An 11,754-nucleotide genomic window follows, 5' to 3' on the forward strand; every position below is an offset into this window, starting at 1 on the left:
CCACGCACAACAACGTACCCGTGGCGCCGGTGCAGATGGTGCTTGGCCGCTCGCTGCACGCAAAGCGAGAGGTGGAGCACGTCGGCCTTGTAGGCGCGGACTCGGCGCCGGCACGCGTTGCCGCGGTAGATCGCTTGCACATGCAACAAGATAGCTCGGTTTCTTCCACGCTGCAATGACCGCAGGTATACCACCCACTAGGACGCCCGCTTTTCATGTTGCGCACTCGAGACATGTGACTCTACCTTGAGGTGCGCGCGGAAGGCTCGCTGAATGCGGCTGGCGGCGCGCCGCTGTCGAAGGCGCTTGCGCTTCGTGACGGACAGAAGCGTCAAATCTCGCTGCTGCCACTTTCGTGCGCAGGCTTGGAGGAGCTCGACCGCACAGTACTGCGCGAGCAGCTTCTCAAAGAGAACGAGCCATGTCGTTGCAGCCGGCGTCATCTCAAAGTCCGACGACTTGGCTCCAGCTTTGGCCGGCGACGCCGGCTCCGGCGATCCGCAAAACGGCAGTGCCAGTGTGCACCGTCGCAAGCAGCTTTTAGTGAGACGCTCGCAGCCTATAGACAGATCCATATCGATGCTGGACACTGCAAACTTGACTTCGAGACAACCTCGAAGACGCACGTCACGGAGCTTGTCACAGCCTGTGACGAGGGCGATTAGGCCGTCGTCGGTGATGTTGGCGTTGCCGTTCAAGTCGAGGAACCGGAGCTCCATGCGGGAACCCGCGAGCGCGACGAGCGACTGGTTGGTCAAGTGCGTACAATGAGACAGTGTAAGGCGCTCCAGTCGGAAGAGACTGGACGCAATCGCAGTGACAGCCTTGTCAGTGAGCAGCGGACACTAGTCACACCATTGACCAAGACTATCAAAATGCAGGGAGCTAGCTACCTTGGACAAATTCAATGTGTGGAGGTCGCGGCAGTGCCGGGCGACCGCAATCACGGCGGCGTCATCAATGACCGTGTCCCCAACGTAGAGCTCCAATAGGTTATGGCAGTTGGCAGCCACCAGCATGACGCCGTGCGTCGTGACGCGCGGACCGCCCGTGACGTCCAAAATCGTCATACGACGGCAGAGTTTGCTCACGATTGCGAGCGTCTCGTCGCCAATGTCAGGACGTCCGTAGAACAACTCGTTGCGGCACCCTAACCACTACCATGACCGAGTTTATAGCAAGTCGTGTCATACCCGAGAGCACAAGATGGCGCAGCTGGGTGCAGAGCTTGGCGACAGTCATGATACCAGCGTCCGAGACGTGCGAGAGCCCTTGGAGGTTGAGGTGCTGGAGGTCCGTGCACGCACCGCCGATCGCGCCCAGACCGTCGTTGTTGATTTCGTAGCAGTTGCGCACGTTGAGGTACTCGAGCAGCGACACGTGCCGCTGTGTCGCGTGCGTGTCGCTGTTCTCTTTGGAGAAGAGGTTGGTAAGCCCTAGGGAGGTTTCGTGAGGGTTAGGGTCCACCGATTCGGTACCTTTGGACGTCACACGGGAGCAGCCGTTCAAGCTCAACCAGCGAAGCCGCGTGCACTGCGCCAAGAGCAAGAGGCAAAAGTCGTTGATCTGGAGACAGTGCGCGAGGTTGAGTTTCTTGAGGCGGCGACACCCGCCGACGAGCCAGCTCACGGACGTTTCGTCCAGATCGAGGCTTGGAATGTCCAGTGTCTCGAGGACGCCGAGGGTCTTGCTGGTCTCAAACGCAAAGAACGCCATGGACTGCACTTGGAGGCAGTGGCCAAACGCAAAATACGTCAACTCCATCTCTACAGTGCTACTCCTAAATACCTCTGCGGCGACAACAAATCGCACCATGTTTGCAGTCGGCCACATCCGTGATGCCCGCGTCCGTGACGTTGCGGCACTTGGAGACATCGAGGTACCTTGTGAGTGCGCCCGGCTGGCGCTTGGTCGTGGCGACGCAGTGAAGGAAGCGATCTGTCACTGCGGGGCAGCCCTGGGCGCTGAGCGAGTGCAGCTTCGTGCAGTCCGTCCACGTCGCTATGAGCACGTCGCTGGAAAAGTTGCGGCACTCGTCAATGTGCAGCACGCTGAGCTGCGCCAACGTCCGTCGAATTAGCGTCAAACTGGCGTCCGTGAGCGCCTCGCATCTAGTGCGACCAGACAATGTGTCTCACTTCTTAACGTGCGCGTACTTGGCGACACTGAGCGTATGGATGAATTTGAGCTTGCCAATGTGCTTCAACCCGCCATCCGTCACATCGGATTCTACCTGTGCATTGAGTGCAGGAAGCCAGATGGTCTCCAACCTCGAAGAAGAAGCGTACGGCACACCGATGGCTTGACGGGCACACCTACACACTTGACATGAGACGCTGCACGATGGGCATACTGTCTACCGGGCGGGATCGTTCGAGACGCGAGCGTGCTAAGCCAGTCGTTGACGCGCATACCACTGAAGTCCAAGTCCTCCATCGGCACCTTGTGGAATGAGTCCTACAGCGTAGCTTCAGCGACGCCACATTTTCAACCAGAGACGAAAGAATGACTTTGAACGAGAGAAAGGCCGGCGGCGATGCGACAAGTGTGTCAAGGCCACCGACGCGGTCTAGAATGCGCTGCAGCTTGGCGCCGAGGCCGTACGGGGCGCCCGTCGCGTTGTCGCGGTCGCGGAGGCAGTGTAACTTGACAGATCGAGCGTACTTGAACTCATCGAGTTCCGCCACCCAGCGTGCGAGCGTCGCCTCGGAGACCTTTGACGGGACCTTGCGGGCCTTTTGCGGGGCCATGGCGGCGTCGCTTCGCAAGATCGCGCTCCGCCAATCCGTGGCGTGTATCGTTTCGATAGCCAATCCAGCGACAGATAAGTCGCGTCGTTTGCGCCAATGGCATTGCACCACAACCCGAAACCATTCACCTGCCATGCAAAGCGCTGCGTGGCTCCTCACAGCGCTCGTCGCCATGAGCGCTACGACGTCGCTTGCCAAGGCGCCCTTCACGTACGGCGAAGAGTGCGTTTTGCGCCAGAACCAAGGCAACACTATCGAAATGCTCCAGCGCCAGCTGCGCACCAAGTCGGCCCTCGACATTCGCCGCAAGTGCATCGAGCTCGGCCTCAACTGCGGCGGTGCCTAGTAATACAACTGCGCTTTGCACCGATAACAAAGGCTACAATAACAACGACTGTATATTCATCATCATCCGTGCTCGCTCCATTTTACTGGGCAGCGGGCGCCGCGGGCTTAAAGCCAGCTTCGACAAGCGCAGCCTTGACGACCTAGTATGACGCACAACACCCATGGTAAGCGTGATTTAATGGTGGAGCGAGAGGGTCGACGCACCTCGAAGGACGGCGAGCGGCCTGTCGTGAGCGCCGAGTGAATCTGCTTGTCTGTAGGATGATGAGCTGTATGCGAGTGAAGATGGAGTGAGGCGCACCGTTGATGTAGACTTCGAACGCGCCCGTGTTGGTGAGCATTTGGCGCAGAGGCGAGAGAATCATGACCATCGGAAATACCACGAAGCGGTACTGGTTGTACTTTTGCAGCGTCTCGTCCGGCAGCGGAAGGCCGACCGCGTTGAGAATCTGGTCCCCGAACATGACGACGATCGTCAAAATGGCTTGGAGCGCGATTGTGAGGCGCGACAAGAGCAGCTTATTCGGCGGCAGCGGGTAGTCGTCGCTCGTGATCTCGAGCTGCGGGAACTGCCGCGTCAGCTTGGTCTCGAGGTTCGAGAAGTGGGCTGGGAACGACACGCTGTCGTAGAGGACGCGGACGACGTCGCCCGTCTTCTTGACCTCCAACGACTTCTTGTTGGCTTGCTTGGCGCGCTTCTTGGTCGACATGGCGAGGCGATTTGACTTGTGTGACTTACAGCCTGTCTTTGCCGCTTCAATGTGGTCATATGTGGCAGTTTGCCATATTTAACATGGCACATGCCGACATGGGCGACAAATAGAATGGGACGCGACGTGGCATCCGTGCCGAAAATAATGATTCGGCTGTGCTCGCTTGAGCACCGCAGACGCCCGCCAACCATACGTGGCAGTCTGTGGTTCATTGTCGGCCAAATAAGCTCGAGCGATTTGATCTCTTCGTCTCCATCGCATAGTAGAGACTAGTATCTCTCCACGATGGGGCCACCGCTACCTGACGCAATGCGAGGCGTTCTTTGTTCTGAAGCTACATGGAGTCAAGCCGTCTAGTTCAAGTCTGATGTGCAGCTACTGCATGAACCAGCCACATGCGCAGTCTCGACTGGCTACGACATCTACTTGGCGCTCTTGGGCAAAATGTTCTTGTCGGCGAGGATCGTCTTGAGGTTCTATTCCGCCATCGCCATGACGCATCATTCTGCATCGTGGAGCATACCTCAAACGTCAGAAGCGACCGCGTCTCGAGCATCGAGAAGACGAGCTCCTCTACCATCTCCATCAGATCTTAGTACAGCACGCATGTCCTACCGTTGAGGTAGACTTCAAACGCGCCCGTGTTGCTCAGCATTTGGCGCACGGGCGAGAGCATCATGACGATGGGCAGCGCCATAAACTTGTTTTCACGGTACTTTTGCAAATAGACGGGCGCCAGGTCGAGCTCGAGCTTCTCAACGATAGTCTCGCCAAACATGATGGCGATAACGAGCACGACCTGGACGAAGAAGACGATTTTGACCCACTTGGACTTGGTCGGCGGCAGCGGGAAGCTCTTCCCCGAGGTCGCGATACCCGGGAACTCGCGCGCGAGGTTGCCGCTCATCTGGTTGAAGAGCGTCGCGAACGCCGCCTTGTCGTACTCGATGCGGATGCGGTCGTCCGACTTCTTGCTGGCCGCTGCGGTGCTTCGCTTCGCCTTGCCCATGCTCTCTCTCTGTGAACAGCAATCTCGCAAAAATAGTTCTACAAACGAAACGACCGAATTTCTCGTTACAAGAACTAATGGGGTAGGGTTCGGGTCCTCGGATCGGCGGCCGCTTCTTGAAATGAGTTATTGACCGTATCGACGGTCGCTTGGAGTCGCCGAGCTACGCTGTTGCTACGTCGCCTTCCTCCTCGACGCCACCTGAGTGAGGAGCTACAGTCGTGCAAGTCATTTCCGTCACGCACCCACGTGGACGCAAGCACGGACCCTTGCGACCTGCGAGCTGCGAACCAACGTACTGTACCGAAATGCATGCAATTTGGAGAGACGCAAAGCGCAGTCGCGTGGAACATCCATAGACCTCGCTTTGGCCTGGACGTATGCCAGACGGTCTAGCTCAAGGGTTTAACGCAGAAGACGTGTTGGCCACGACTTTTTAGTTTCTTGATGTCCTTCGGGTGGTAGACTCTACGCTAAATGAAGGACGTCGCCGTCAGAACGCAGTCGTCGGTCTTGGACGCGGAGGTACTGGACGCGGATCTTGTAGACGCGGCGAGCGGCCAATGCACTGGCTGCCGCGCCAAGCACGCCGATCACCGCCATGAGCACGGTGTAGAGGCCGACGAGGGACATCGTGCCAACGAGAAGGACCGTCAAAAGCACGGCCAAGACCGTGGTGCAGTGGCAACTGAACCACTTGTCGCACGCTCCGAGATAGCGCTCTGTCGCCGGCGCGACCCGTTGACAGCCCAGGAAGATGCATATCGCAATCGCTGTGGAGAAGAGACTGATGACAAAATAGGCTAGAAAGCGCGGGCACCCGATTGATGCGAGCCACTCGTTGAGCGCCCGGTCGTCGTCGGACCAGGTATAGCTTCGGTGCCCTCTGACCTTGCTCTTCTCAACGAGCCAGATCATGACGCACCCGAACATCACGACAAGGAGTACAAAGAGCACGCGGAGCAGCTGCGCCTTGCGGACGCGCCGCTTGTACTCGGCCGCTTCACTCGGCACCTCGTACAAGGCGTAGGCCTCGCCGCAGGCATCGCAGTGTGTCACTGCCGACCTCTTGAGGGCGCGACGCGCGTCCAAGCAGTCGCGGTGGACGTACGACGCACAGCCGCAGGCCGCGATGAGGTCGGTCGTCGAGCGTCGGTAGCAGCGCAAGCACTCGAGCGGAAGCACGGGTGTCGTCTCCATTGAGCTGAGTAAACTTCGAAGTGACGCCACCAGAACGTTTGGCTTGGGTGGCCGCACTTTGGCACTCGCCATCTGCGCTCGTCCACCTGGCTGGACTGGGAGCCAAAGGAAAACAGTTGGCTATTGGGTGTGGCCCCCTTTTGCATAAAGACATCCATATATATTCGCATTGCAATAGACCAGCAGTTGGAATAAAGTCATGCTTGGACGTCACAGCGAAGTCTCTGTCCGAGGATTTGGCTGTCTTCCTTGGCTCTCAACATCGATATAAGCTTGGATCGCCGTGCACATGAGCACTGTGTTTATACGTCCCCACACATTTCTTCATCTGCGTCCGAAAATCGCCATCTGGGCACAAGCCGATGCGGATTCTCAGCTCGATTTTTAGAGCCTCGTGACAGTCCTGACCGTACTACACTGCTACCGGTGCCACTTTGCGCTCTCATATCGTTCCCGGGTTCTGGCACCGAGGACCAATTTGTTGGCGACGAAACAACGCTTGCACGCTTCGAAAAGCTGCCAGCCACGACGGTGTTGCGTGAACACACTACGGTCAAGAGTCACCGACGCGAGCGAGCACCACAGCCGCAACGTATGCCTCTCAGCGTGTATGCCATGCTATACCTACGAGGCCAGTACACACTTGAGGATCGATCCTAGAGAAAAATTCGCATTTGAAACTGAATCTGGCTCGGCGAGGGTTAGGGTAAGCAAGTGGGCACGGCATCGAGCTCACGCAAGGGGCGTGCGAGCACTTGCACCTTGACGTCACCATCGCGCTCCTGCATCGTGCGCGAGACGGCAACGCGGGTGGCATCGTGGAGTATGTTTTGTCGCGCACCCGCCGGGTTGGTCTCGTAAGGATCATGAGCACCGTTGGTACCTCGGTATATGCAGCTGAGTGAACGGCAAGTAGCACTCGTCGTCGTACACCTACGCAGTACTTCAAACAACAAGAAACAAAAGATTCAATTCATTTTGCAATTATTTCAAAACAAAGAGCTCAAGCCGTTACAGCGTCGAGGCGGGCGTCGGCGCGGGTGCGCTTGTACTTGCGGTGGAGTTTGTAGTACGTCCAGTCGCGGCAAAACGTACACTGGTACGTGCCCGCCAAAATCACCGTGTTGGTGGCCGACGTGAGCGCATTTGGTTGGAACTTGGCGCACTCGTCGCAACACGGCTCGGGTCCACGCTTGCGCATGTTGAAAGGATGCTCGTTGGTGAATGTGACCATGCCGACCTTCTTGGTGGTCGCGGCCAAGGGATGGGGCGCGTCGTCTTCTTCTTCGGGAAGCTCTGAGGCCGCATCCGTTGACGCCGCAGGACCAATGCGACCAGAGGCTTTGCGTTGCGCCCCAAAGTCGGCGAGCTTGGGCAGCGGTGGTGGGACCTTGCCAGCCGCGATTACCTTCTTTCTCGCCCGACTAACCGTGCAATCATCATGAGAAAACCAACCGGCTCAACCGCAAGTAGATCGTACACGGCTCGGTCGTATGCGTTCTTATACGCCCGGTTCGCCATGCGCCACGCCTTGTCCTGGACCTGGCGGACTTGCTTGTTCTTCTGGCGGTACTCCTTCGCCTTCACGCGCTCTTGGGCTCGGTGCATCTTCTTGTACGCCTTGCTCTTGGCCACGAGCGCCTCTTTGTTGGCAGCGTAGTAGGCCTTCTTGCGGCTCCGCATTTGCACCTTGTTGGCCGCCTGATATGCCTTGACCTTGAGTAGAATCTTCTCCTTGTTGGCAGCGTAGTACATCTTGTCGCGCGCTCGCTTTCTTTCTGCATTGGCAGCGGCGTACGTCTTGTCGGCACTGCGCTTCCGCGCCTTCTTGGCGTCGTCCGTCACCGCCATGGTGTCTTTGCGAATGGCACCACGAGAGCCCGTTGGATCTGATCGTTATATCCGGACGATTATGCGCTGGCGGGCTGTGGTGCGTGCATTATCCGGATATCTCCAACGGTCATTGGCGTCGATATACCCTTGGTGGGCAGTGTGCGTGGTAGTTCCACCGAATCATCGATCTTGAAAGAGAGCCAACGGTCGAACCAGGAACGCGTTGGTTGAGTGACTATCAATCAAACTCGCGAAAAGTGCTACAAACGAAAACCCATGCTCTCTCGTTACAACAATATTTCGCGTTGGGGTCGAACGTCGAGAGCTTATCGCGCGCGACCAGATTAATCGTCGCCAACAAAATCACTGCAATCTTGGTATATCAAAAGAGGACAATTTGGAGGTGAGAACGCGCCATGTCATTAGATCGGGCGAGGCATTTTGGTCGAGAATTGGATGACAAAAGTTGCCAAGATACGGACGTTTCGAACGACCAAGTCCATCAGGAGGGCGGTGAACTCGCCACGAGCGGCGGCAGGAAGGAGGAAGCCCGCCGCGCTGTACTCTGCTGGACGTCGTCCCAGAACGGTGGCGGCAGCGCCGTTTGCTCGCCCGTGATCGTGTGCTGGTAGTAATACTAGCCCCTTCCATCAGCAAGTGTTTCAAGTGGGTCGTCGCACCTCGTCCGTGTAGTAGTTCATCTTGCGCTCCCACTTGGCGGCCTCGAGGCGCCCGAGGGCGACTTGTGCGAGTTGGTTTTGCACCGCGAGCGCTTCGTCCTTCGCTTGCTTTTGCGACGTCTTGTCGCGCGTTAGTATCACACTGCGCACGTAGTCGCGCCACGCGACAAAGAGCACGCGGTGGCCGTGGCCCATCCTACATGCACAATCTGTCTGAAAAAAGAAGGACATTTTGTCGGTTGTACCAGCGCCGGAGCACGTATTTCATTTGAAAAAACTCGGTCGTGACCTACCCCTAATGGTAGCACCACGGGTTGGCAGCGCAGAAGAGTACCTTGTTGCGGACGCGGGTCGTTTTTTCGCGGACATAAGTGTGCTACCCAAGGTAAGAGTCCGATGTAATGTGAAGTAAATTACGCGCAGCTCTTCGTGGAAGAGCGCGATGACGTCTTCGAGGTACGGCTTGTCCTTGGGCGGTCGGGCAGCCATGATGGCCTACGACACCGATAGGTTTGATGCGACGCTGAAACTACGTACGTTGACTTTGTCGGTGGCGTCTTGGATCCAGTCGACACAGGGTTCGAGGCCGGGGATCTCGCCCAGCGCATCAAAGACACTTTTTGTCTCGCCTTGTTCACTCTCGCTGTCACTCTCGTCCTCTGACGTTGCGTCGTCGTCGTCGTCATCACTGTCATCACTGTCATCACTGTCATCACTGTCATCACTGTCATCGTCGTCATCGTCGTCCTCGTCCTCGTCTTCGCCACTGACGTCATCGCTGTCGTCACCACGCGAGCCGTCCTGCTCATCGCCGTCCTCGTCGACGTGGGCGGACGGGTCCTCTAACTGCCGCAGCTTCTACAAGACACTCTGAATGCGCACGTAGTCGAAAGCCAACCGCTTGGAGCTTGCGCGCCGTTGGGTCCTCTTGGTGGAGTTCTTTTCGAGCTTTCTCAAGGCGGCCTTCGAGCTCCTTTTGACGGTCCTTGAGCTTGGCGAGCTGGTCGCGCTTCAGCGTGCGCTTGGTTGCATCGGCCAGCGTCGCGAGGTCTGCCTCCCACTTGGCAATCGACTTGCGAAGCGTCGCGTGGTGTTTTTGAGTTTTCTGCGTAGGACAATAGTGTACTCTATGGGCTATATAACACGCAATCGCGATATACCTTGGTGACCGTTTGGAGTTTGGCGGCGGTCTTCTTGCGCGCCTGGACGCGGTTCTTCTCGGCTTTGACATTGGCTTTGGCATCTGCGATCGCGCGCGCCAGGTTCGCCATCCACTGCTTTCCCTGCTCTTCGGCCGTCTTTTCGAAAAATACAATGCCTATCCCACCTGTCATCCCATCTTTTATAGACAATAATGTACCTTCTTCTGAGTTGATAAAGGCGACGCATTTGCGCTTCATGGCGTTGCTGAGGCGCTCGCGCCGAGAATTGAGGTACGTGTCGCCCTGCATTTCCTTGTACTCCTCGGTCGTCACCATCTTGACGCGCACGAGGCACGCGTTGCGCTCGCACGCGTACCCGAGCGAGAGCAGAGCGCACGGCGTGCGGACACCCGTCGCCGCGTCGGCGCACATGCATTTGCGGAAGCGCGCCTTGCGACAAGTTGGCTTCGGATTCTGTGTTGCTCTTATGTACCGTCTCGTTAACGAGGCCCGCGGTGCTGTACTCGTCGTCGTAGTAGGTGAGCGCGTCGATGATGTCATCGAGGCTGCGCTCGAAGAAAGCTTTGGGCACCTCGGGGTGGTGCTGCGCGTCCATGAGGGGGCGAAGAGCCGGTAAAATGTCCTAGCAGTCGTGTGCCTCACAGCCTAATCAATCCCAGCTGCGTACGCTCGCAAAGGCCGGTAGGACGACGGCAAAGAACTCGAGCTTCGTGCCTTGAAACGTCCTATGGACACCTGGCTCGATGTACGCAGCAAAGTCGGTCCACTGGTTCTGCTCTTTGTGTGCCTCGACGTAGCTCAAGGCGGCCGCGAGTTGCTCGACGATCTGTCGGCGCTCCATGCGAAGCCACGCCAGGTACTGCTTGAGGACAAACGCAACAACGGCAGATGGCCCTTCGTATATGACGTCGAGCGGCGGCGACACCATCGGGTTGTGCTCCATGTGAATCTCCTGAAGCGAGCTCAGATGCCGGAATGAAAACGGCAGCTCCCGGATGTGATTCCAGTCGAGGCGTAAACAGCGCAGCTTTGGGAGGAGCCCAAAGGCGTCGGGTAGTAACGTGATGGCGTTGTTCGCTGCCGAGAGCGAAGTAAGAGACGGCAGGCCGCAGATCGTCGCGGGAAGCCCCTTGAGGTGGTTACTACTCGCGAGTTGAATGCCTAGCAATAGGAGTTGTGGAGATGTACAAGTTGATCGAGAGCGTCGTCAGGTTGTTGAACTCAGGCAGCGCCAGATCCCAGTGTACAAAGGCGTTGCAGCTAAGGTTCACGACGGTGCTCCGGAGTTGGCCAAACGTCACCGGCGTCGATGTCAGCTGGTTCTTCTCGGCCCACACCTTTTGCAGCCGGACGAGGCGGCCCTAGTCACAAGCTTACATCGATCCCTCGCTATGATACGTACAAAGTTGGCCGGGAGCTCTTGGAGCTGGTTGTTGCTCAGGTTGAGTGACGTGAGGCGGTCGAGGTCGCACTAGATAAAGCTCAGCGCCATCGACGCACCACAGCCTTGTACAATCGAATCTGGGAGACGCCGGAGCTGGTTCTTGGTCACGTCAATGTCGGTGAGGTGCACCAGAAGCCCAATCTAGTTCGCTTTGTGAGCAAAGCTACAAGCAAAACACGTGCATTTTCGGGCAGCGACTCGAGGGCGTTGGCAATGAGCGAGAGACATTCGAGGAGCGGCAGGGACGTGGCAAGCTCCAGCGGCAACTCGGTGAGCGCGTAGCCCGTGATGCGCACGGCGACGAGCTCGTGGAAGCCGAAGACGCGGTCCCAGCGGAAAAAGTCAATGTCGCCTCTCCACGATATATTGAGCTCATTGTGGAGCAAACACGCCGAGGCGAACGGACTCCAGAGCTTGTCTTTGGTGACTTCAAGCGCGTCCGCTGCGATCTGGGCCTCCTTGGCCTTTTGTCGGCCGCGCTCGAGGACCTTGGCGTCGATCCACGCCTGCCGCTCCTCCCGCGACTGCATCGATTTGCGACAGTTACGCCCCTTTGTGCAGGACAACTACAAGCTGCGCGAGGCCGGCTTCTTTACTCGACCAGGCAGCTCGGT

General features: G+C 57.6%; 7 protein-coding genes across 7 annotated transcripts in view; 1 reads left to right on the forward strand and 6 right to left on the reverse strand.

Annotated features, from left to right (window-relative positions):
- The window catches only part of SDRG_10986 (hypothetical protein), a gene marked incomplete at its 5' end in the record, with an annotated part of 4,788 nt that extends 2,038 nt beyond the window's left edge, over nt 1–2,750 (reverse strand). The window contains 11 exons of the mRNA XM_008617004.1: nt 19–197; nt 246–559; nt 614–845; nt 894–1,150; nt 1,194–1,436; nt 1,479–1,766; nt 1,813–2,111; nt 2,157–2,229; nt 2,271–2,315; nt 2,361–2,457; nt 2,511–2,750. Of these exons, the coding sequence (XP_008615226.1) occupies nt 19–197; nt 246–559; nt 614–845; nt 894–1,150; nt 1,194–1,436; nt 1,479–1,766; nt 1,813–2,111; nt 2,157–2,229; nt 2,271–2,315; nt 2,361–2,457; nt 2,511–2,750 (2,267 nt within the window). The remainder of the gene's footprint in view (nt 1–18; nt 198–245; nt 560–613; nt 846–893; nt 1,151–1,193; nt 1,437–1,478; nt 1,767–1,812; nt 2,112–2,156; nt 2,230–2,270; nt 2,316–2,360; nt 2,458–2,510) is intronic.
- Nucleotides 2,751–2,840: 90 nt separating this feature from the next.
- Nucleotides 2,841–3,161, forward strand: SDRG_10987 (hypothetical protein). Its single transcript, XM_008617005.1, has one exon. It carries the CDS (start codon nt 2,884–2,886, stop codon nt 3,094–3,096), a length of 213 nt encoding a protein of 70 aa, XP_008615227.1. The 5' UTR covers nt 2,841–2,883; the 3' UTR covers nt 3,097–3,161.
- SDRG_10988 (hypothetical protein) lies at nt 3,131–3,876 on the reverse strand. Its single transcript, XM_008617006.1, has 3 exons — nt 3,400–3,876; nt 3,303–3,352; nt 3,131–3,238 (listed from the first exon to the last, which is right to left on the reverse strand). The coding sequence occupies exons 1-3, from the start codon at nt 3,806–3,808 to the stop codon at nt 3,179–3,181; spliced, it is 519 nt and encodes a 172-aa protein (XP_008615228.1). The 5' UTR covers nt 3,809–3,876; the 3' UTR covers nt 3,131–3,178.
- Nucleotides 3,877–4,093: 217 nt separating this feature from the next.
- On the reverse strand, nt 4,094–4,847 carry SDRG_10989 (hypothetical protein). Its single transcript, XM_008617007.1, has 3 exons — nt 4,427–4,847; nt 4,335–4,384; nt 4,094–4,287 (listed from the first exon to the last, which is right to left on the reverse strand). Exons 1-3 carry the CDS (start codon nt 4,818–4,820, stop codon nt 4,234–4,236), a joined length of 498 nt encoding a protein of 165 aa, XP_008615229.1. The 5' UTR covers nt 4,821–4,847; the 3' UTR covers nt 4,094–4,233.
- Nucleotides 4,848–5,123: 276 nt separating this feature from the next.
- On the reverse strand, nt 5,124–6,128 carry SDRG_10990 (hypothetical protein). Its single transcript, XM_008617008.1, has one exon. It carries the CDS (start codon nt 6,090–6,092, stop codon nt 5,289–5,291), a length of 804 nt encoding a protein of 267 aa, XP_008615230.1. The 5' UTR covers nt 6,093–6,128; the 3' UTR covers nt 5,124–5,288.
- A 593-nt stretch (nt 6,129–6,721) lies between these two features.
- SDRG_10991 (hypothetical protein) lies at nt 6,722–7,871 on the reverse strand (the record flags this gene model as incomplete). The annotated part of the gene is made up of 3 exons (XM_008617009.1): nt 6,722–6,874; nt 7,036–7,444; nt 7,501–7,871. The coding sequence occupies 3 exons, from the start codon at nt 7,869–7,871 to the stop codon at nt 6,722–6,724; spliced, it is 933 nt and encodes a 310-aa protein (XP_008615231.1).
- Nucleotides 7,872–8,252: 381 nt separating this feature from the next.
- On the reverse strand, nt 8,253–11,670 carry SDRG_10992 (hypothetical protein; the record flags this gene model as incomplete). The annotated part of the gene is made up of 15 exons (XM_008617010.1): nt 8,253–8,490; nt 8,534–8,729; nt 8,779–8,822; nt 8,868–8,909; nt 8,951–9,028; nt 9,071–9,391; nt 9,432–9,638; nt 9,694–9,851; nt 9,894–10,125; nt 10,169–10,318; nt 10,364–10,838; nt 10,885–11,057; nt 11,099–11,167; nt 11,210–11,281; nt 11,308–11,670. 15 exons carry the CDS (start codon nt 11,668–11,670, stop codon nt 8,356–8,358), a joined length of 2,715 nt encoding a protein of 904 aa, XP_008615232.1. The 3' UTR covers nt 8,253–8,355.
- Between the last annotated feature and the right edge of the window lie 84 nt (nt 11,671–11,754).

The sequence above is a fragment of the Saprolegnia diclina genome, assembly GCF_000281045.1.
Source record: "Saprolegnia diclina VS20 unplaced genomic scaffold supercont1.38, whole genome shotgun sequence".
Lineage (NCBI taxonomy): Eukaryota > Oomycota > Saprolegniomycetes > Saprolegniales > Saprolegniaceae > Saprolegnia > Saprolegnia diclina.

Excerpts from the sequence above, each read along its gene's own strand:
- SDRG_10990 (XM_008617008.1), bottom strand. The coding sequence starts at position 6,092 with ATGGCGAGTGCCAAAGTGCGGCCACCCAAGCCAAACGTTCTGGTGGCG.
- SDRG_10989 (XM_008617007.1), bottom strand. The coding sequence starts at position 4,820 with ATGGGCAAGGCGAAGCGAAGCACCGCAGCGGCCAGCAAGAAGTCGGAC. Across the intron at positions 4,385-4,426 it reads GTTTGAAGTCTACCTCAACG|AGGAGCTCGTCTTCTCGATG; the intron begins GTAGGACATGCG and ends TGGAGATGGTAG. Across the intron at positions 4,288-4,334 it reads GGTCGCTTCTGACGTTTGAG|AACCTCAAGACGATCCTCGC; the intron begins GTATGCTCCACG and ends ATGGCGGAATAG.
- SDRG_10988 (XM_008617006.1), bottom strand. The coding sequence starts at position 3,808 with ATGTCGACCAAGAAGCGCGCCAAGCAAGCCAACAAGAAGTCGTTGGAG. Across the intron at positions 3,353-3,399 it reads GTTCGAAGTCTACATCAACG|ACAAGCAGATTCACTCGGCG; the intron begins GTGCGCCTCACT and ends ATCATCCTACAG. Across the intron at positions 3,239-3,302 it reads GCCGCTCGCCGTCCTTCGAG|GTCGTCAAGGCTGCGCTTGT; the intron begins GTGCGTCGACCC and ends GCGTCATACTAG.
- SDRG_10987 (XM_008617005.1), top strand. The coding sequence starts at position 2,884 with ATGCAAAGCGCTGCGTGGCTCCTCACAGCGCTCGTCGCCATGAGCGCT.